This window comes from Mastomys coucha, unplaced genomic scaffold, assembly GCF_008632895.1.
Source record: "Mastomys coucha isolate ucsf_1 unplaced genomic scaffold, UCSF_Mcou_1 pScaffold14, whole genome shotgun sequence".
Taxonomy (NCBI): domain Eukaryota; kingdom Metazoa; phylum Chordata; class Mammalia; order Rodentia; family Muridae; genus Mastomys; species Mastomys coucha.
This window is the reverse complement of record NW_022196896.1, coordinates 53,574,901-53,598,049: the sequence shown is the minus strand read 5'-3', so window position 1 is coordinate 53,598,049 and position 23,149 is coordinate 53,574,901. Positions and strand designations below refer to the sequence as shown.

Here is a 23,149-nt window from a genome sequence, read left to right as displayed (position 1 = left end):
CCCCCCCCCCACTTTGAGTATTCAAGTATTTGGCCCTCAGTTGAAGGTGAGATTTGGGGAGGTTAGAAGGTGGGGTCTTGCTTGAGGAAGACAATCAGCAGGGGATGGGCTCTGAGTGTAAGAAGGCTTCCCATCCTTCTCTACTTTGTGGCTGAAATCAGGGTGTGATGTCAGTACCTCCTTGCTTCCTCTTCCATCAGCTCCACAGTCTGTCTGTCTGTCTGTCTGTCTGTCTATCACTAAATAACAAGCATCCATGCCTGCCTGCCACGTGTTCCTTGCCATTGTGCACAAACCACCTGTGCCCACACCTGGAACCACAAGCCAAAATAAACCCTCCCCTTTTATACACTGTGCTGCCATGGTGTCTTATCACAGCAGCAGATAAGAATGAATATGCTAGACAAACGTTGAATCCAATTTGGCCAAAATAATCCAAACTTGCTACTCAATTAAACCTAAAAAGCATAGTTGATTTTTTTTAGGCAACGATCAAAAAAACAGAAAAATATAGCAAGGAATCTGTCATGCTTAAACGAATCCCAAATATTCCCAGGTAAAACTATCCAGGAAGTCTCTCTCTCTCACCACGTCACAGCAGCGATATACAAACATGACGTGCTCTCATGACTTTTGGAGACACGTTATTACTTAAGCTGCTATTTCTGTAGAAGCATTTGGAGTCTTAGTCAATAAATTACTGAGGAAAAGCACAGTAGTTTAGTGTCACAGGACCCACTTAATAAGTATTTATAATGAAATTATGGTATTTTAAAAAGTATGAAACAAACATAAAATATTCACAAATATTGAAAAGCCAGTTTTGTCACAAATAAATTTAATAATTAATAAGTAAAATTTGTTTTTTTAAATATCTCTAAAGCTCTTTTTAAGTTTATTTTTACTTTTTTTTAATCATTATTTCTAAAATATAGCAAAATTTTACATTCTGCACTTACTTCTATTAAGTAATTCTGGCTTCCATACATCACATACTGAGGAGCGAGACTGTAGATCATGTAGCTGGTATGAAGGACAATGAGCAGAAGGATCATGCAGAGAAATAAGAGCGCCTGAGGCCTGGTTCGTCCTCTTCTGATTTTATATAACTGAAGGAAAATAATGCCAAAGTGTCACCCACAATATTTTGAAACTTCTGTGGACATAATGATATAGTCCCACTGCTCCAAAATCAACACGAGTAGCGAGAACAAAAGAAGAAAAGGGCCACTTTGTTTCTCCTGTAAAGCTTTTAGTGTTAGGGCACCTATGTCCAAAGGATCCTACTAAAATATTTCGGAATAAAGTAAAATAAACATGATCACTAGTGATCACCAGCTTATACATCCCCGGCCTGACTTCCTCTGTGATCTCTGTCAGATATTTATAGAACTAACAACTGTGAACTCAAACTGTAAGTATTCAGAATATATATACAGTTCTGGTTTTATTATATTACCATATAAGCATAGATATGACAAATTTATGGAAGTATTAATTTCTATAAAGTAGTTATGATATACTCATACTAAATTCTGCTTTGAAAACAGTTTTGAAAATTTATGATAATCTGGTTATACAGATTGACATTTTTATCTGTGCTGAGGTAAAGAGGAATTAAAGTGTTAATTGTAATTTTAAAAATGATGTTACTTGCTCCATTTTAATGGTGAAGCCACTTTTACTCTAGTAACTGAAGCACCAGCTTCCAGCCACTTCACAGATAACAGCACAGTACAGGCTACCAGGATTTCTGTTCTGGAGATGATAACACCATCACCTAGAGATGGACATCTCCCACATTCCCTTATGCCCAGGAGTGGTCACATAATAAAATATTCCCAGTGAGAGAATCAGGAAGGATCCCAGCCCCATCAGGCCTCATGCTTGCAACTATCAAAGCACTTAACCTCCATAGCAAGAATGTTTTCTGTAGCTCAAATACATATTTGTCAGGTTTTCCTTCACTTACATCTAGAAGCAATGTCTATCTGACTCAGCTTTGATTTAGAATTCATAATTATTTCAGGATGAATATAAAAAAATAAGCAGTATTCACAGCTGTCTTTTGTATTGAGAGGGAGGCCCCAGGGTCCACTGTGACAGCAAATTCTGCATATACTCCACTCGTCTCCACTGTGTGAAAGGCTGTAGGGTTTCCACAGAGCCAATGCAGGCTCTCTTGAATACTCTATTATCTAAATCATGCCTAGGTTACTTATAGCTGACGTAAGTGTGGGGTCAATAATTATGTTCCAGTGATCCAGGAAAAGGAAAGGGGACAAGTCTGGCCTTTGTGGTCATTTGACTGCTTCCATGTACAGACGGGGAGTCATGCTACAGAGCGCTCACAGCAGCCATCCAACTCCTAACAGGACAGGAAAGCTTTGAACTTTCCTGAGTCCACCGTGGTCACTGTATGTCCAATGCAATCAAACACTAAGCCAGATAGCACGCGTTCTACCATGGTTTCTCCACTTGAGCAGTGCTGACATTTCCAGTTTGATTAGTCTTTGCTCTGTGTGCTACATCATGTTTAATTAGGAGCATCACTGATCCCTATCCACTAGATTTCCACAGCAGTCCCCAGCAATTATAACTAAAAAATGTTTCCAAACATTGCTAAATATCTGTGTGTGTGCATGCTCGCACGTTTCTCTCTCTCTCTTTCTCTCTCTCCCCCCTCTCTCTCTCTTACACACACACACACACACACACACACACACACACACACACACACACACACACACACACACACACACACACACACACACACACACACAAACTCCTACCTAAGGAGTTTTTCTACAAAGAAAGCACTTTGACTTAACATGAAGCAAAACATTAGTATTCCTATGACTTTTTCTACCAATCTCTAAGTGGTATATTCTAAATACAAAGCTGGCTCTGGTTGTACTCACTATCCTCCTATCAGAAGAATGACAAAGATAGGAAGATGGCAGACTTGAGCCAATCTGGGCTACACAGGCTCTTTCTCAAATAAAACACAAAACAACAAAGAGAATAAACTGCCACAAGAGAAATGATGTACAAAGTAATGGGAACAAAAACCAGAAAATAACATATACTTACTCTAATCCAAAAGAACCAAATGCCAATATTTCGAATTCCTGCCATTGAAGTAAAAATAAAGTACATAATAATAATTGTTATAAGAATGTAATCAAGAGGGAACACCTGAAAAAAAGATGAAGATCACATTTAATACTCAAGCTTTAAAAGCTCTAGAAATTAAACAAAATAGCCAGAAACAATTATTTACATTTAATAATTAAAATATTAATCCCCTTTAAGATTAGGCTAATATAGGAAAATCTTAAAAAGAAAAATATTTTCATCAAACCCCAACTACTATCATGTTTTCACCCTAAGGGGGGAAAAATCCTAAAATAAATTACATTATACTTTTGTTTTGAAATAAAGTAAGTCCTTAAGTAAAAACTGAAACCCAAATACTTGTGGAAGAGTTCACCTTTGGTAACACTGCGCATCCCACACCAGCAGTGTGCCAATACACAGATATAGCCACCTATAAGCCAGCACCAGTGCAGAAAGCACAGTGCTTCAGTGCATGTCTGCCATTTGTAAGTTTGCATAATAACGATTTTAATGGGACAGGATAACACAGTGTTTGGATGTAATGTACGATCACATGTTACTTACTGTTTGTAACAAAGGCAAAAGCATGTTCAACGGATTGCTCAGGTTAGTTCCAAAGATGATGAAACCTGAATCTATTCCCGCTGAATGAAGAGCTTTATCCAAACTAAAAGAGAGAGTTGTGAAGAATGAATTTACATTACACCATCACATTTCCAGCCCATCTAGAAAGAACAGTGTTTTAACCTAAGCATGCTACTTCTGTTGAATCATGGGAAACAAATTAAACTTGGCTTCAGTATTTCACAAAGATTGGCAATAAGTAAAAAGGAAACACTGTCCATTATGAGACCTTTTAGAGATTCTGTGGGTTAATGTTGTATAATACTTCAGGTAGAATAGGCTACATTAATGTAATTCAGCACCAAAATGTATGTTTTCAAAGACTTCATCTAAGTACTTTAGAAAGTATGTCTACTGTACTTACTTTGACAGGAAGAGAGAAATTACAAACAGCAACGCAACTAGGATGAAAAATATTCCCCAAATAATCTAAAATGAAAAATACATTCATTAGAACACAGCTCTCAATGTTGATACTAAAAGCACAAAATCTTTAAACTGACAGAAATGGTTGCCATAAAGTAATGATCTAATACAAGGTATAATTTAATTTAGTATATAGTCCTTGCGTTTATACTGAAAACTTCACTGTGAGACTGTTTTCTCAATAAAGTGTATGCAAAGAGACAAATTATATGCAAAGAGACAAAACATTTTAAAAGTCTTGACTAACAAGTAAACAAAGAAAACTTTGATTTGATCAAAAACATTCTATTCTATTACCCAAAAGGACATTAAAGAGAAAAGTAACTTCACTCATACATACATGCATGCATATGCTCAGACACAGACAGAAGGACAGGTAGGCAGGCAGACAGATATATATATACACACACACAGTGGTAAACAGATCTCAAGCCAGAAAAGTCTATGTAATTAATCAAAATTCCTTCTAGCTAGAAGTGCTGCCATAGAAGATGTTTCTGTGGCAAATACATCAAGTGTTTGAACTCTCACACCTTACAATATGAACCTTGTTTTAGAGATGGACATAAAAACAGGTAACAAACTATTGGAAGTAAGTTTCTAAATAACTGTTTAAAAATGAAAAAGAAACGGATTCTATCTATGGCAGCAAAACCTTGAGGCCTGTTGTCATTGTTTTGGTTTTGTTCAAATTCAGGAACACCGGAGCCAAGGTAGAGGGCTGGCAAGGCCACAGGAAAAGGGCCTTGTTCTAAGCATAGGCTAGTTCTGTTTGGCTTTTCCTATGGAACTGATGGGAAGAGATGAATGTGAAATTTCCTTTGACATGATACGAAGTGTCTTTCAGAATGCTGGGGGGAGGGGGGGCAGGAATAAAAGACATGAATAGGAACATAAGATTTTACCTGCCCTAACAAGATGAGTTTCTGAAATCAATTTTGAAAGAGAGGGTTAGGCTTGCCTTTTGTGAAATTCTCCAGTTCAAACCGTCTGTCCTTGGGGCTTGATTAGATGGAAGGACGGCAGGAGAGGGTCAAGAAGATCTTTGTGAGCAACATTCCATGACAGGGCCTCTCTGAGAATCACTATTAGAAAAGGGTTTCCCTGGCAAGAACTCTTGCAGTGAGTAGCACGGCAGTTTTCTCAGTGTACATATGAGGTAGAGCATTGGGCTACTGAAGATCAGAGAATGAATACGAGGAGTCTAAAGACTCCGGGACGCTCCCCACCCTGCATGCATACAGGAACTAAAGTGAGTAAAGCACCTATCACAACAGTGCTGAGTATATCGACTTAGTTGACTTAGAAGCCATAGATTATACTTTCGCCAAGATGCTAGTTTCTATATGGAAATGAAGTTGCAGATGTGGCACCAGTAAATGTCCCAGAGTAAGAACTTTTAAAGCACATATTCCCCACAGAGGCATAAAGGTGCTAGCACAAACGACTGGAACCAACTTTTTCCATATTATGGAGATGAACCAAAAGCAGATAGCAATGTGGAGCCATTAATTCAAAAAAACATGGATGAACCTGGGTAGGACACAGCAAACTTCAACTTGCCCTAACTCCAATCTCCCACGTTAATGCTATGGTCATCCTGAAAACAGTCAAAGAGGCCAGCAGTCTGGAGATAACACAGCACGCGAAAGTCGACTAAAGCTCTTTAAAGCATCATTGCCGAAAAATGCCACCACTTGACCTGACTGGTGGTTCTCGAGAAAACTACTTATAAAGTGGCCTGTACTTGACCTGGATGGGTGTTCATACAGTGCTAAAAGCCTTTGTGACGGCTGCAAACAGCGACAAGCCATCTATGAACTGCATGCCCTCAAGGGTCAGTGAACAGTGCACAAAAATATACTAAGTAAAAATCTTTAAAAGAAGGTCTAGGAAATGAGAAGTCTGTTGGGAGTCTCAGGTTCTCATTTCTTAGCAATCTAAAAGGAGCTGTGTATGCTCAGGGCAATGCAAGTGCTCAGAACAGATGTGGGAAAGCCTAAACTCCTGCTTGAGTCTGCACAGGAAGTGCAGCCGAGGCAGAGCAGAGACTGCCGGCTGGCTGCTGCACTGTACCTGAACACAGAGATGCTCCAGCAGAGGCTGAATCTCTCGGGTTGCAAGAGGTTAAGAAAACTTAGTTATTAATCTACACACTAATTGATAGGAGCTAGAGTGAACACAGATCAAAGAATAAAGGCCTTGTGGAATTAATTCATAAAAACCCAAGGATAACAAAGAAAGGAAAAAAGAGAGGAAGGGAGGGTAGGCAGGAATAAAGGAAGGAGGGAGCAAGGAGAATCATGAATAAAATCAAACCAAGAAGATATAGTAAACACAAAGGAGATAAAAGAATTAATAAGCACTTATGGAAGCCCAGACTTTGGAATTGACAAAAACTTTATATTTGTTTAAAAACATTTTAAAAAATAAAATGAATACATTAAACTGTTTCTGCAAATATCAGTATCAATGAAGATATAATGGGGATTGGTCTGGTACTGCTCTGTACTCAAATGCTAATTTCTGTACCCCAAGACCTGTTTGCCCAGGATAAGTGAACACTCAAGTACACTACCTATCTTTGTGTAAACCTTGTTCCCTAAGTTAACTGGGCAATAAAAGGCTAGAGCCTGTGATTGGTCAGTAGACAGAGGTAGGCGGGCTCTTAGTTACCAGGCTGGCAGTCCCAGGTAGAGGAGAGCCGAAAGGGGAGAGGAGGAGGAGGTTGCCATAGTGGTAGGTGGATCAAAAGCTGAGCGCTTGGCCATTAGGGCTGGGCTGATGGAGAAGGGGGGTCCAAGTGGAACACCGCAAGGGACAGCTTGTGGCTCACCACAGAAAAGTAGACAAAATAGCACAAAATATCTTCCCAGCTCTAGTGTCTATACAAGTATTATAAATCTCTTATTTCTGAATCTTTTATCTGTGAACAACATGGTCTGAAGTGGGATAGGAACCCTGAAAAGATATTTTAAGGCAACAAGGGGGTATAACAACCTCCCAGAATAACTACCACAACAAATATAAACAAGCTATTTATTAAAAAGTGAACTAAAATTTTGAAGCTGAAAAATAGAAAGAAGGAAATAAAAAGTTCACTAGGATAACTCACTAGGGAGCGTTATAGAGAAAGAAAGTGAACAGTGCTCCACCAAACCAAGGAACACAAAGAAGAAACGTGCATAACAGGGATGAACGGTTTTAAAGGCATATGGGAAATCATAAAGTTAACTAATAAAAACAGTGGGATTTAATGAAAGAGGGAGAATATTTGAAGAAATGATAGCACAAAGCGTTCCCAAACAGGATGGAAATATTAACCTATATACTCAAGAAACTTCAATTGGAATGAGTCAAAGATACCATACTCACACACTGGATAAGATTTGTGTGTGTGCGTGTGTGCGTGCGTGCGTGCGTGCGTGCGTGCGTGCGCGCGCGTGTGTGTGTGTGTGTGTGTGTGTGTGTGTGTGTGTGTGTAAGGGGGGGCGGGAGGGAGTGTCCCCCAAAGGGAGCTCCTGAGATAAGAGAAGACAAGGCAGAGAAGAGACTCTTCATCCCTTCAGATTCCATGTGTTAAAGACTATGAAGACAAATTAGAGAAAGCCAAGAGAACTGTAGAGTGGTACTGAGTGTGACAGGCATGGAGAAGACCCTTGTTCATTATGCAAAGTACTACATAAGTTTACACAATCTGGGATGGAGAGATGGCTCTGCAGTTCAGAGCACTGGATGCTCTTCCCAAACACCAGGGTTTCATTCCAGCACTGTCATGGTGGCTCGGAACCATCTGTACCTCCAGTTCTAGGGGATGTGATGTTCTCTTATGACCTTCATGATTCATGCATGCTAATGGTGTGCAGACATACATGCAGGCAAAACACCTATGTACATAAAAATGTAAAAAATCATAGACATGCACTTACTATGAAGAATAAATCAAAAGAGAAATAAAACAGGTAAAGGACTCATAAGAGATGTGTGTGTGTGTGTGTGTGTGTGTGTGTGTGTGTGTGTGTAAAAATGAAAAATTCTGAACTTCATAGTGCATTTCACCTAAGGACTTAGACTACTTAGATGCATATGCTGTTCTGTTGTAAATGCAAATACACTCCCTCCTTCCGGATTTGTATGCTGAAGTCCTCACTCCAAGTGACAGTTTGAGAGGTGGAACCTTTAGGACAATGGTTCTCAACTTCCTAATGTTGCAATCCTTTAATATAGTTAGTACCTCATGTTGTAGTGACCCCTAACCATAAAATTCCTCTCCTGGCCTCTGCCTCCGCTGCACGTACATGGTCACAATTTTAGGAAAGGTGGTGTGTGGGTGGAAGCAAGTGGTGCTGCCGACTACCCTTAATGCACGTCAGCCAGATTCTCTAAGAGTTGCATCTTATCGTGCTTTATTATTTTTGCTATATATACATACTGAACGACTGGCTTGAGGATTAGTGATGGATAAAACACTTCTTGGTACCTACGTCTCAACAGCAACAGTGTTTAAACAAAACTACAATTCCATCATCAGAATCAGGAAATTAAGATCGCTATGACCTTAGCAGAATCTGAACTGAGCTCATGTTGCTCATGTCAATTCCCGAAAAGCAATCTTTTCTAGTCTGGATGCAACCCAGGCTCACACAGTGCTTATTCAACTTTAGTAACCTTCAGTTTGGATCAAATCCTAATTACCCACCCCCCATGTACATAACCTTGACATTTTGCAACCAGGGCAATTATTTTATAGAATGCCCTTCAAGTTAAATGGTCTATTTCTCATGAGCATTTTTTTTTTTTTCCAGAAATGGCAGAGAGAGTCCTGTGAATGTATCATATAAGGAGGCATGATCAGGTCTATTTGCCCAACAATTAATGAGGTTTCTCCACTGTCAAAGTGTCATTTCCCCTTCTATAACTAAGAACATGTAAAATTTGATTCTCAGCAAAGTTTTGCCTTTAATTTCAAGTAGCTATTAATGTCTCTTCCCTGGGCAAAGTATGTGTTACTTACCAAATCTTGCTTTCTAACTATCCTGGGTTTTTCTAATTTCTTTGTTTAATGAGCTTTGTTTTATTCAACTTATTTACTCACATCAAGAGTCATAAATTGCTATATATTTTTTAAAGGTTTATTTTATTTATATGAGTACACTGTAGCTGTCTTCAGACATACCAGAAGAGGACATCAGATCTTACTACAGATGGTTGTGAGCCACCATAGGGTTGCTGGGAATTGAACTCAGGACCTCTGGAAGAGCAGTCAGTGCTCTTAACCACTGAACCATCTCTCCAGATTAATATTTTATTCACTGAGTTATCATCATTACTGCTACTATGTACACTGTGAATACCATTACTCTATACCTAAATGGTCCTCCAGTTAGGCAGTGGCAGACCCCCAAAGCTGTCTCCTCTCAGTACAGTTCTCTGAGCAGTTCTCCTTGCTTTCTGAAGGAGAAGCTGTTTTCAGCTATCATTTGCTCTCTTAGGCACAGTCCTGGAATCTGACTTTGACAAATATGAGGATCACTTTCTGTTTCCCCATGGTTTCTGCTTGTTTGTCTCTGAGGACCTCCTTATTTTCAGTCATTTTGAAAAAGACTCCTCTTTTTCAGTCATTTCTGTTTTAAGTACATCTCTTTTAAATAACATATAGCTGGATCTTGCTTTCTGGTAAAATTTAAAAATTATTCTAATTGTGGACTGGGTCTAGCCGCACTTGTTGATATTATTGGTGAATTAAGCATTAACAATGTCTTCATGTATATATAACACACTTCTCATACTCTTTGCTTTACATACCTAGAATAGTAGGTAAACTCTAAGACAAAGAAGAAATAGAATAGCATTCATCAGGAACTGCCTGTTTTTAATGGGCAGGGTAGTTTTGTCTGGGAAATAAGCTGGGGAAAGAGTAGGTGATATTGTACAGAATAATGGATTGTTTAATTACTAGACACATACTTAAGATGGTAAACTTTAGAGCACAGAAAGCAAGCACAAGTGAACATTAAAAATATGTGATGTCACTGGTAACATTATAACTCTGTACGGGAATAACAAGAAACCTCAAATAATATTTAAATAAATGGATCTAGGTAACTCAGGCCAGTGAATTTGTGAGAGCTTCAAGAGTGGTCCCCTCCTCCTCCAGAAAATAATTTTTCCAAGTACTGATGAACAATGGATGCATGTTTGGTTAGAAAAATATTGCTACTATATATAGATTCTGGCTAAAGGAGCCTCTAACTTATCTGAATTGAGTATTTACTTTTTAAATTTGTCTCAGTACAGTTGTCTTTAGTTCCACTGTCGTATTTTAAGAGTTGAAAAGTTTATATATATAAACTTGAGCATCAGAAACAACAGGTGTATGGGCATAAATCACATTATTTAGTTCTCATAAAAAAAATAAATTTATGACTTCATTCTAAAGAGAAGACAACAGGTTAAGAAAGAGGAAGGAACAAGTTATTACATAGCGAATAGGGTGCAGAGCAAGGACAGAACCCAGCACTAACTAACTGTAAAGCTTGTGCTCAGAGTCATCACACTTTCCATATCCCGGGGAGAGGACGGACATGAAAAACCACAAGATCAACAGGTGTCTTTATAGGAGAAAAGGCAATATTTGAGGGGGAAGGACAGAAAATATTTCTGAATTTCTCTCTCTCTCTTTCTCTCTCTCTCTCTCTCTCTCTCCCTCTCTCTCCCTCTCTCTCTATCTTTCTCTGTTTCTGTGTGTGTGTATGTGTATGTGTGTGTATGTGTGTATATGTGTGTGTGTGTGTGTATATATGTGTATATAATGATAAAAACAAGGATTACAGAATAGAGCAATAGGCAATACTGGCACCAAATTTTCAGATAGAATGTAACTTTAGCACGGTGGTTCATGCTCCCAAAACTTGAGAGAGTGGCTCGTGGAATCCTGTAAGTTCAGCTACAGACTGATGTACAGTGAGTTCAGTGCCAGCCAGGACTATATAGTGAGTACCTAACTCAAAACAAACAAATAAAACACATAAATAAATTATTGGACCTTTTAAGTCAATTTCTGCATACAGTGTGCACAGATGGGTGAATCAACCTATTAAGACCTTCATCAAGGCTAACTTTGATGCTTAAGGTTTAAGAAACACTAAGCAAAAGGTAGTTTTCTACTTCTGAATTATACCAACCATAGACAAAACATCAAAGGGATCACTAATGACTTTCAGATCTCACTTAAAGAAAAAGGGAAGTATTTATCTCCTTGTATTTATATTAAATTATTTAAAAAATAAAACAGTCTATCCCCCAGGGATTTCCTTCAGGTAAGCCTGTCTTACTTGTAGGTAATGAGCAGAATATTGGTAAGAAGTCCAATCACTATTCAGGAATGACACATTTATATAACAAATAGGAATAAATGTCAAGTCAACTGTATTAGAGGTCTGGGGCAGGAAACTGGAACAGGGGAAAAGCTAACGACCGGAAATCCTTTGGTCACCATATTTCAGTCTATCGTCGATCATCATAGCAAGCTTTTAAGGGAGAATGGTTTATTTTGACTCAGTTTTAATCAGAGTCTTGGTTCATGGTCAGCTGGCCTTATGCTTTTGAGTACGGCAAGGCAATGTATCCCAGGCAAGCAAGTAAGGTGCTCACCTCACAGAGGGTAGGAGGTGGACAGTGCTGGGTCCTACCCTCCCCCTCCAGGCACACTCCTGATGGCAAGACTGATCCTAAGTTTGAAAGATCTCATCTCTCAGGGGCGCCAGAGTCAGATACTAAGCCTCTAATAATTATCTGTGGGGGACACTTGTAGAAGGGAATAAGCAACCTGTCTTTTAGTTGCTAACACAATCAAGAACAAAAATTTTTAAGGATCTACAATAAAGCTGTAAGAATTGACAGGCAAGCCAGGTTGCAAGAAGGTAAATTCTTAAATTTTACAGATGAGTAATAAACACTGAAAATTGAAATCAGCAATATAATTTTCAACAGAATATAAAAGGATGCAGAAGCATTTTTTCAAGATGTTTTTCAACTACTATAGTGAATATAATAAACACTGACAGAGAAATATAAGATTAAATAAACAGTTCCCAAACTAGAAAACTCAGTAATGTTAAAATATCAGCTCTCCCCAAATTACTTATAGATCTTGTAAATCCAGAATAATCCTAAGTAGACATTTCAACAGGTGTCTTAGAGGATTATGAACTGATTCTAAACTCTAGATGGAAATGATCTGTCACAATCAAGATAACTCTGAAAAGGAAGATAAAATTGGAAGGACCTCTGCCCAACTTCACGCCTGACTACAGAGTTCCTGTAATGAAGCCTCTGCCAGGGACACACAGACCACTGGGCAGAGGGGCAGAGCTTGGAAACACTGGGGAGGTATGCCAAGAGAGCGAGGGAGCTGCCCAAGTTCAAGGAGGAAGGGAAGTCTTGACACAAACTGTGCTGGAATGGATGGGTAACAAGATAAGTCACAAAATTAACTCAATGCAGACCACAATCCTAAAGGTGAGATTAAACTAAAAATCCTGAGAATGTAGGAGAAAACTACCTTAGGGGAGATGAAGATTTCTAGAAACATAGCACAAATGGTAAATAAAATTGGATTTCACAAAATTATAAGCAGCATTTGCTTGAATAATAATGTTAAAATAAAAAGCACAAATTGCAATGTGATATTAGCAATGAATATATTTGACAAAGTCCTTGACATAGAATGCTGAGTGAATTTATATAATAAGTCTTAGTAGAAATATCCAATCTGATGATTCTATACTGCAATATGTACTAAGAAGTCTCCACACATAAGTACAATATGCCACTGAAACTGCTATGTAAGGAGAAAACGCTGACTTAGACAATGGTCAAGAGATTCACAGGCAGTTTATACAAGACCTACAACTAAACAGCTGCCACATAAAACAATACCATTACCCAGCAGATAAATCGAATGAATCAAAGCACAAGCTGCTACCATCCCGTAGTAGAGCAATGCTCAAACATATTATATAAGAGGGACATGGACATGGAGCAATTGATAACTCACTATTAAATGAATAAAACCAGTGTAACTATTGTAAAAGAAAAAAAAAAAAAAACCTTGGGCAGTTTCTCACAAAGTTGGGCACTAAACATTAGGCTCCACATCTCTACTTCAGGGTATTTAAGAAAAAACAATGAATGAAAGTTCATACTTGCACAAAGATTTAGTCTCAAAATGGAAATAACCAAGATATGCAAATTGCAATTTGCATAAATCAGAATACTACTTAGCAGTAAGGCAGAATAAACTGCATTCACTGAACATGGAGGGATATAAAAACACTTTGGGGGACTGGAGAGGTGGCTCAGTGGTTAAGAATGCTTCTGCACGTTCAGAGACTGCTTCCCAGCACCCATACTGGGCGGCTCACAGCACTGTGATCCCCAGTCTAGTAGATCCAAGGCCCTCCTCTGGTCTCCAGGAGTGCTTCTACAACTGTGGCGCACACTCACACGAAACAGACAACATAAACAAAACTGTGCCGTGGCAAAGCAGCCATTTCTATATTTCATGAAATTCTTGAAAGCTTAAAGTGTGGTCTCTACCATAGGGAGCAGGGGACAGAGAACATTTAGAGACATATGTGGGTACTCTATGCATTCACATAGTTATATTTGGCAAAATCAATCTGTATACTTAATAACTGATTTAAAGATTTTCCTAAGCATATGTGAAATATACTTCAGTGAAATAAGACATACTTAAACCAAGGCAGCTGATGACAGAGATTGCATTACCTTGTAAGTATTCATTAGATATGACAAGACTTTAGCACTAGAGTTAAGATTTGGGGTAGGACACAATCAATCACCTTGGAGACAAGGACCAGGCCGGGGTCTTTAAGGAGTTCACTCTGGGCCAAGCACACTGCTCAACGGTAGAGCACTTGCTTACCTTGCATGAGCCCCTGAAAGAGCCCCAGCACCATGCACGTATACTAACAAGCATTCCAAGAGATGCTTATAAAGCTGACCACCTAGAAAAACTAACTGATTCAATGGACAATATATCCTCAGTTTTTAAATGTCTAAAGGTGTTAAAGTAGTAGGTAAAGTAATAACAAGATTCAACCTGTCTAATCCATCTTTTATGGCATTCTCTGAAATGTTATTCTATTTTGTGTTTTTGAGACAGTGTCATCACGTGGCTCAGGCTGGCCTTGAAACTCACAAGCCTATAGTTCCAGCCTACCAAATATAGAGACTGGAGGCATATGTCACCCAACCCCAATCTAAAACATTTTTCTTAAGGTTTAGGCCAACCTGTTTTCTACCTTCCTGACTAACTTCATTTCCAGTCAATCTAGGCAATGCACAGCATAAATTACAACTTGAATATTACCTTATACCCATGTCTGCCATCAGAAAGCTCCCCAGTCGCAGAAGAGGTAAGGCTGGTTCTGCAGCTCACACTGTCAGTTACTTTATAGTCTGAGTTGCCATCATTGCCCTAGGTACTTAAATTCTGGTTCCAAAATTCAAGTGCCGTAGTGGCAAGACTAGAAGGCTGGCAAATGACAGACTCTAAAATAGAGAAAGTAATGGTTTCCCGTTCATGAACAGAGCGTAGTGTTCTTCTAGACACTCATCTAACGAGCTAAGCTGTGACTTGGGGGCAGGTTCCTGAGTCCTGCTATGTGTCCCCGGTTTCCCACATACAGCATGAGCACAGACCTGCAGAGTATGTTCTGAGCGTCTTAGGTTCCTCTCCCTTCCTTCCCTTTGCATTCCTAATGACACACTGCACAGGAGTAAGTGGCTCTGATGGTTACAGGCCTTGTTCAGACTACCAGTCCCAGAGCTGTCACTCATCCTTGGCTACTTCAGCTCCAAAGTCCATGCTCTAGAGTGCCGTGGGCAATGCTGCCCAGGGAGACCCATCTCTCTGAGAGGTGCTACAGAGGGCTTGCAAAAGATTTCACAGAATCATTTTATAAAACTCCATTTACCTTCAGGGGGCGCAGGGCACCACAAAATTTCGTCCACCAGCTGTTTTCAATGAATTCCAAGTGCCGCTCTCTTTTCCTAAGCGTTCTTAATCTTTCTTCACATTGCTTTAAGGCACGTCTATCCCTCGCTGGCAAAGGTCGACCATCTTTGCTCTACAAACAATAGAACAAAATCAAGTTTTTCCTTTCCTCCTTCCAAATCATTAAAGTCTTAACAAAAAACTCACAGATTTAGCAGATCAAGCAGCCTTTGTATGGTTGGACACTCCGCAGGCGAACATACAATTTAAACAATGGACACTGCCATTTAGTAGACACAGCCTGGCCGAGGTCTGTGTTGAGATGGACCTGCCTGATGTGCTTCTGCAGTATTCCTGATAAGTGCTAAAGATATGTGAGCATTGGAAGGAGTTGCAGAGACTAACTATGGAGCAGAGACTGAAGGAAGGGCACTCCATCCTGATAAAGCTATCTCCTGAGAGGCTCTGACAGTACCTGACTAACACAGATGTAGAGGCTCACAGCCATCCATTGAACTGAGTACAGGGTCCCCAATGAAGGAGTTAGAGAAAGGACCAAAAGAGCTGAAGGGTTTACAGGTCCTAAGGATGAACAATATGAACTAACTAGTTCCCTCAGAGCTCCCAGGGACTAAACCACTAACCAAGGAGTACACATGGTGGGACTGATGGCTCCAGCAGCATATGTATAGTAGAAGATGGCCAAGTTGGTCATCAACAGCAGAGGCCCTTGGCCCTGTGAGGGTTCTGTGCCCCAGTGTAGGGGAATACCAGGGCCAGTAAGCAGGAGAAGGTGGGGTAGTGATGGGGAGGAGGGAGGGAACAGTGGTTTGTTCTTGTTGTTTTTTGGGTTTTTTTTTTTTTTTTTGGAGGGGAAACTGGGAAAGGAGAAATCATATGACATGTAAATAAAGAAAATATCTAATAAAAATATTTTAAGTAAAAAAAATATGTGAACTTAATGACTCATAAAAGCATCCCATAAAAACAAACCCAGAAAGGATGAAGAACATGCCTGCTTTTACAGCAGAAGAACAAATATTTACTTGGGTCTCTATTTTAAAAATGCAAAAACACCAATACAGGAGGATGCCCATACTGTTCCTGTTATAGTACAAAACACACAATCTCCCGCACATGCCACTGTAGACTCAGTTTGAAAGAACAAAATGAAGATAATAGCAGAAAACCCTTTCCAAGGAGCCTCTCATGGTTAGAAATGTGTCTTCACAGTGGCACCAGGCCCCCTGAAACCAAGCACCCCTTTTCATAGCTTATCAGAGGGAGTTCAGAAGGCCACAATGTTGGACAGCAGCATCAGGGTTCCAGAGGATTCAGAGGGAACAGTGACTCTAACAGGAACCTAGCAAGGACCACTCATGTTCCTGCAGACAGCATATCCTTCAAGGTACGGCAGGCTACATGAACTTGAGATTCATGCTGAGCATATGGAACAGAAAGATATGAAAGATGAAGAGTCTGGGGAGTAGAGGAGCACGAGGAGCTCCAAGCTGTGAGCAAGATGGGTACACACACGCATCCTTAGGTGTTTGTGAGATCAGCACCGCTGCAGAGAAATCATGGGCTCTCACTGAGTGGCCAGAAAGGGGCTGGAAGGGAAGTCTCTGTCTGCTGAGAAGGTCAAGAAGTAATATTTCAAACTTGAAAAGATGGTGCCTGAAAGGACGTGGACTGGCTGCTTTTGTGTGTCAACTTGATACAAGCTGGAGTTATCACAGAGAAAGGAGACTCCCTTGAGGGAATTCGTCCATGAGATCCAGCTGTAAGGCATTTTCTCAATTAGTGATCAAGGGGGGAGGGCCCAATGTGGGTGGTGCCATCTCTGGGCTGGTAGTTTGGGGTTCCATAAGAAAGCAAGCTGAGCAAGCCAGGGGAAGCAAGCCAGTAAGAAACATCCCTCCATGGCCTCTGCATCAGCTCCTGCTCCCTGACCTGCTTGAGTTCCAGTCCTCACTTCCTTTGGTGATGAACAGCAATGTGGAAGCGTAAGCTGAATAAACCCTTTCCTCTCCAGCTCACTTCTTGGTCACGGCGTTTGTTCAGGTATAGAAACCCTAAGACAGGATGGCTCCCTCGGGACTTGGAAACGGTCACCAAAGGCAGCGTTTTTCTAGGCTGTCACAAAGACACACAGAGGCCACTATGTATGCGGTTCAGGGGACTAGGCTGTATCTTGAACTGGCATCAGAGGAGGTATTGTACTCATAATGGTGGTTCTGAAAATGCTTAAGACGCATCAGTGAGTAGATTATGAGGCTTACAGCAGGGTTCAGAAAGTCATGGAGCCCAGGGAACATGTAGCAGGGTTACTATTTCTGCAGAGAGCTCCTGAGCAGGCTATTCATGAAGTTGTGAAGGTAAAGCCTAAATTGGAATGGAAACCTCAGGACACTGGAAATGCCAGAAATGTGAGCCATCTGCTGGGAAAGCTGTAGACACAGAGTAAAAGAGAAGCAAAGGAGTCCACATGTGCCACCAGTGACAGAACAGGAAGAGCAGAGCCATCCCAAGCTCTTGTCATAGATGATGTCACCAGGGGCTCTAGATGCCAAACATGGAACTTCTGGGTTGGTGTTTGTCCTCTTTCCCTGTATCCCCCTGCTCTTCCGTTCTGCAATGGGAAAGTTCCCTCGATGGCACTGTAGGGTGGAACTGCTCACTTTATTATTTTACGGGTCTCAGGTGAAGAGAGTACACCCCCACCCCTAAGACTTTGCATTTTAGCAGCACTGGGACTGTTAAAATGCCAGGGACTTTTAAAGATAGACTAGCTGCACTTTATAGTGTGACTTAGGGGTACAGTGTTATGGGTTACGGTGATCTCTTGGGGTATCTGTTTATAAAGGCTAGACTTCTGATGATTAATTTCGTCATGAATTTACTGCATTAGGAAAGCAGGCATAGCCTTGATAAGACGCACTTTGGGGTATGTCTACAAGGACTAGTCCAGAATTAACTGAAGAAAATCAGCCTACCCCTGAACACAGGCAGTACCACCACATGGGCATGCTGCCCTTGGACTTAATGAAAACGGACAAGGGAGAAGCCCTTTGCTCTGTGTTGACCCACGCAGAGAACAGAGGCAGCCCCACTCTCTGAATCACGACCCGCTCCAGGTCCTGTCGGGTGCTTAGTTCATTGAGTAAGGGCGCTTGCTGTCAAGCCTGGTGACCTGACGTCAGCCCCAAAACTCGCCAGGTGAACCAGGTTAATTGTCTCCCCTACTTTGTCTTTTCCTTCTCCATGTGTGCTATGGCATGTGTCCAACTGACGTTAAAAGCCCTTCTAGTTGTTAAAAAAAAATTGTGTCTGTGTTATTTGAAGAAGACATGAGAAGAGAAATTGTTACCATGTTTTAGAAATGTGTTTATCTCACACATGATTAAATGTAACCTTAAACTGCTCAACTAATACCCAAAATTTGACTCCAACACAGGCAAAGAAACACATTACACATAAAATGGCAGACGGTCATAAGCAAGCAGCAGGTTATTTTTAGTTGTTAAAATACCCTCGGAAACTCTCAAATTGCCAGTATCCTATGTATTCTCAGAAAATAAAAAAATAAAATAAATTAAAACAAAACGTAATTCTTGAAGCACTTGTTGCACATAATTTGAACAATGTGAAGGGTTCTAGGCTGCCAATGGCAGAGGAGCATCCTGAAGGACCACAAAGGCACGGTGAGAGCACGCTTCCAGCGAAACCTACCTTTGACCGGATCGTCTGGATGTGCTGCTCCACCTCCTCGATGTCCTCAGTGTTCTCCAGGCGCTCGTAGGCAGTGCTTCTGGTGCCTTTTATCAGGTTTAAAGGTAATGCCGACATGCCATACGCCTGAAAGGGATAGCATGAAAATGTTTTAACAGAGCTACTCAAGACATCTAATACACAATTTTCAGGTTCAAAATGGTGTCCCTTCAGAGTGATGACTGGAAAGTGGGCGTTGGTGAACAAGGACAGCTGGTCATCAAGCAGCGTGCCCTGTGGCCCTCAGCAGGCGCTCGGCCGCCTCAGAATTCTTCTCTTTACTCCAGTTACACGTGTGCAGGTAAGTTTTTAAAACAAATTAGTCAGACTCTATCAAAGTGATAAGTTACAACTCGAGACTAATCAAGTTACTATAGTATGAATTAATACAAAACCTAGCAACATTATTCTTTTGGAATTTTCTCTAATTACATAGAATAAACCTCTAGAATATACCCCTGCTATTTGATAACTAATTCTAAGACTAATTATCTAAATAGTTCATTTAATATTCTACATACAAATAATCAAACTTTTTACTAATCTTCAAATACATTTCAACAATTAACTTCCAACATTGAAAATAAACAGACCATTCAGTTCCAAATTCTATTCCCAAATGTTTTACTATACCCATCAATGTAAGACTCAATGGCATTTGCTATGTAGCCACTATTCAAAGACACACTAGCTTTAAGTACTTAAGAAATACTGACTAAGAAAATACTAGTAGTGATGTATTATTTTTAAGTATACAGTTAATATGTTTGGAGTTATTTAAAATTTATATTCAGAAAAATGTATTTTCACTATTGCTGTAGACGAGCATGTACATAAGACTGTTAAATTGATTGCTGTTTTATATCAAACAACTTTTATAATACTTATTTTTATTGTTATAATATTTTATAAATTTTAAGGAATATGACAAAAAAGATATTGTAGGTACTGAAGGGGGGTCTCTGGGAGGAGCGGTGGTACAAAAGGGAAACAAGAATGTGATTCAATTCTACTTAATTAAAATATGTTTTTAAATGTTAACAAATTTAGATAAATTGAAATCATGTAACTTTTCTCATCATAATGCAATAAAAGTTTAAATAAAAAAAAAGAAATACTGACAAATGTGGATGAATCCAGACTCTGACTAGATGCAAGCTTGTCATCTAAGATCTTTTTTGTATTTCTTCTAATTACACAACCATGGCACCTTACTCAGCCTTCCCTGGAGTTAGGGAGGGGCATGAGATTGGTTCCCCATTCTGTGCAGGAAAGCTGTGAATTCTTTAGCATGTTAACTCCAGTATTGCTTCACTGGGAATCTACTGTTTTTATTAGTTTCTGTGACATACTCTGGATTCAATATACTGTCCAAATCCAGGGTGTATTCATTTTCCTGACCCTTCTGATGGTCTGACTTAGTCCAAATCCATCTTCAATGCTGCTCCAAAGTGCTCTTGCTCCAATACCCATATCAGACTATTATCTTTTAATTAATAAGCTTTCAGATTCTCTCACGGGACAGGATTCAGGGAAAGTGCTTCTAGGGTTAACGCAGGAGATAGGGAGGGGAACGGTACACAGTGCCCACAGCTGCTGTAGCCAGAGTGCTTCTACTCATCTATCCATTCTTAATATATATATGTACACATAATATATATACACATAATATGTACATGTGCATATGTATATATCTTGAGAACCTCATTTAAAACTGTCTCAAAAAGGAGTTTTACTAATTGTTTACTGTGGGCCAGGCTGACTGACTGTTCTCGCAGTCATCCTGCATCCCTACTGCCTTGTTAACCTCAGCTGTCCCCCAATTGCTCACCACACTTAAAACCCTCTAGTGACCCACTTCAAGCTGGGGTGAAGCGTTCTTTAATACATGCAGTGCCCTCCCAGAATGCCACCGCCTGCCTGCCTGCCTCATTAGAAAACTTCAATGCACTTCAAGTCTCAGCTTAATTACACCATGTCTGAGAAACTTCCCCAGATTTGCAAATGTGCCTCGCTTATAATAAATAACAGTGTGTGGTTAACAGTATTGGTCTGCCAGTCTTGGCTAATCAGGCTTCTAGGCTATGTGGAGTCACAAGAGCAGAGCCTGTTTGATGTGTTCAGATAAGGGCCTAACTCTTTTCTTTCCTGTCCTTATTGTACGAACATTTCCTAAGCTGATAATTTGCCTATGAAGATAATACTTGATTAAAAACCTTTAGGACAAGAGAGCTCTTCATTAACATGGGAATTATTTTCTTCCATACACCAAGGTATTTATTAGAAGAGCTGAAGCGAACTAACTACTCAGTAGCTCCATGTAAAGTAAATTAGGAAAGAAAAATATTTGTGTGGTGACAACCTGTTTAAAGAGGACACCAGGATACTCCACCTCTTGGAAATCGCACTGAAGGTAGTAAATACAAGACAATAACCACTGGCTTGCTTAGCCAACTTTGGCTTACTTCTAAATTGCACATTTACATTTCAATGAATATCAAGAAAATTAACTATAATGTTTAGGTTTTAATAAGCTTGAGATAAATATTTTAAAATATTAAGGTTTCTAAATAATCTTTTGAATTTAACTTTGTACTTCTGGGAGGGGGAAATGTACACAACCACTTTTATTGCTTACTACTGCCCTCCAGTGGATTTCTAGGGAACTGGCAACTCTAATGAGAGTAAGAGTTTTAAATGCTTCTCTAGGTTAGCCCTAACTGCCTCCAATTTTTGTTGCTGTTTTGTTTTGCTTCCAAGAATAAATTGCAACCAAAATGTTTAAAAACATTATGTTTAAAGTTCAGACATGTTTTCATCTTATTTCACTGATGAGTTTAGGATGGAAATTTTTCTATATGTTACCCCCTTACTTATAGAATGATGTTTCCAACTTAGAAATCTTTGATTTTTGCTAAGGTTTAACAACAGGCACATATAGAATAAGCAAACATTCCCCATGCATTGTAAAACCTCTAATTCACTGACATGCATATTACAATCAATGAATCAATTCACTGCACAAGCACACCAGCCTTCCCGTAAAGACACATACATTTTCTCAGGTTTGACATCAGGGAAGTCAGACTGTGTCCTGACACTGACAAGAGGGCAGAGGCCAGGACACAGCAGCATCACTGCATGGCCACAAACTCAGTCCTAGCTTCAGAGCAGTCACCTTCCATTGAGTTACACACATTGCTGGTATAAAATACTGACTGTACCTGCCACTTGCATATCTAAGCTAGTCTTACAGCATGGCACAGAGACAAACAATCCACATGGACCTGAGAAGGAGAACAGAGAAGCACAGAGAGTAAAGCTCTCTCTTCACATTCACCAGGACAATAAACAAAACTGCAGCTGGCTGGCTGCAGAGCAGCAGTAGAAGGTTCTGTGTTCTTACAAGGGAGAGCCTCATTTACACGCTGTTCCACAATTTCTACCTAGGTATATGGAGGTGTTCATTTTTCTCCTTAAGTATTACCTTTCACGTGGGAAGACAGAAAGCAACAAAACAATGAAAATTCACACAGTGGTGGTGTCAGCAGCTTCAAAGCAGGTCCCAGACATGGTAAATTATTAGTTGGCAATAGCATAAAAGAAAGTATTGTACTACATTTATTACTACAAATATAATAACTAATATATAATAACTAGTGGCCACTAATAACTAACCTATAGCAAATGTACAGAGAACAGGATGCTAGATGCTTACAATGTATGAGAACTTTGGAGGACATTTTGATGTTCCCCTGATGAGTGTGCAGTTAGCAACATTGTCACTAAGCATACCACTGGCCATATTTTATATAGAAAGATCTTCATTCAACACTTGCCCACTTGGCGGCACCAAGAAAATTTACAATATCTGCATAGGTATGTATCCCCAGAGGTTTCATTTTACCTTTCATTTACCATGAAAGGTAGCAGATCCCTTTCAACTTAGGCTTAAATAAGCAGATTCAGGGCTGGAGAGATGGCTCAACGATTAAGAGCTCTGACTACTCTTCCCAAGATCATGAGTTCAAATCCCAGCAACCACATGGTGGCTCACAACCATCTGTAATGAGATCTGATGCCCTCTTCTGGGGTATCTGAAGACAGCTACAGTGTACTTACATAAAATAAATAAATAAATCTTAAAAAAAAAATAAGCAGATTCAAATAGTTTGTCATTTTTCT

General features: G+C 39.8%; 1 protein-coding gene across 1 annotated transcript in view; it reads right to left on the bottom strand.

Moving 5' to 3' along the window:
• The window catches only part of Lmbrd1 (LMBR1 domain containing 1), a 74,242-nt gene that overhangs the window by 14,110 nt on the left and 36,983 nt on the right, over positions 1 to 23,149 (bottom strand). Inside the window, exons 8-13 of the mRNA XM_031367066.1 lie at positions 18,926 to 19,051; positions 15,174 to 15,326; positions 4,109 to 4,173; positions 3,685 to 3,787; positions 3,094 to 3,198; positions 960 to 1,109 (exon numbers count right to left, since the gene is read on the bottom strand). Of these exons, the coding sequence (XP_031222926.1) occupies positions 960 to 1,109; positions 3,094 to 3,198; positions 3,685 to 3,787; positions 4,109 to 4,173; positions 15,174 to 15,326; positions 18,926 to 19,051 (702 nt within the window). The remainder of the gene's footprint in view (positions 1 to 959; positions 1,110 to 3,093; positions 3,199 to 3,684; positions 3,788 to 4,108; positions 4,174 to 15,173; positions 15,327 to 18,925; positions 19,052 to 23,149) is intronic.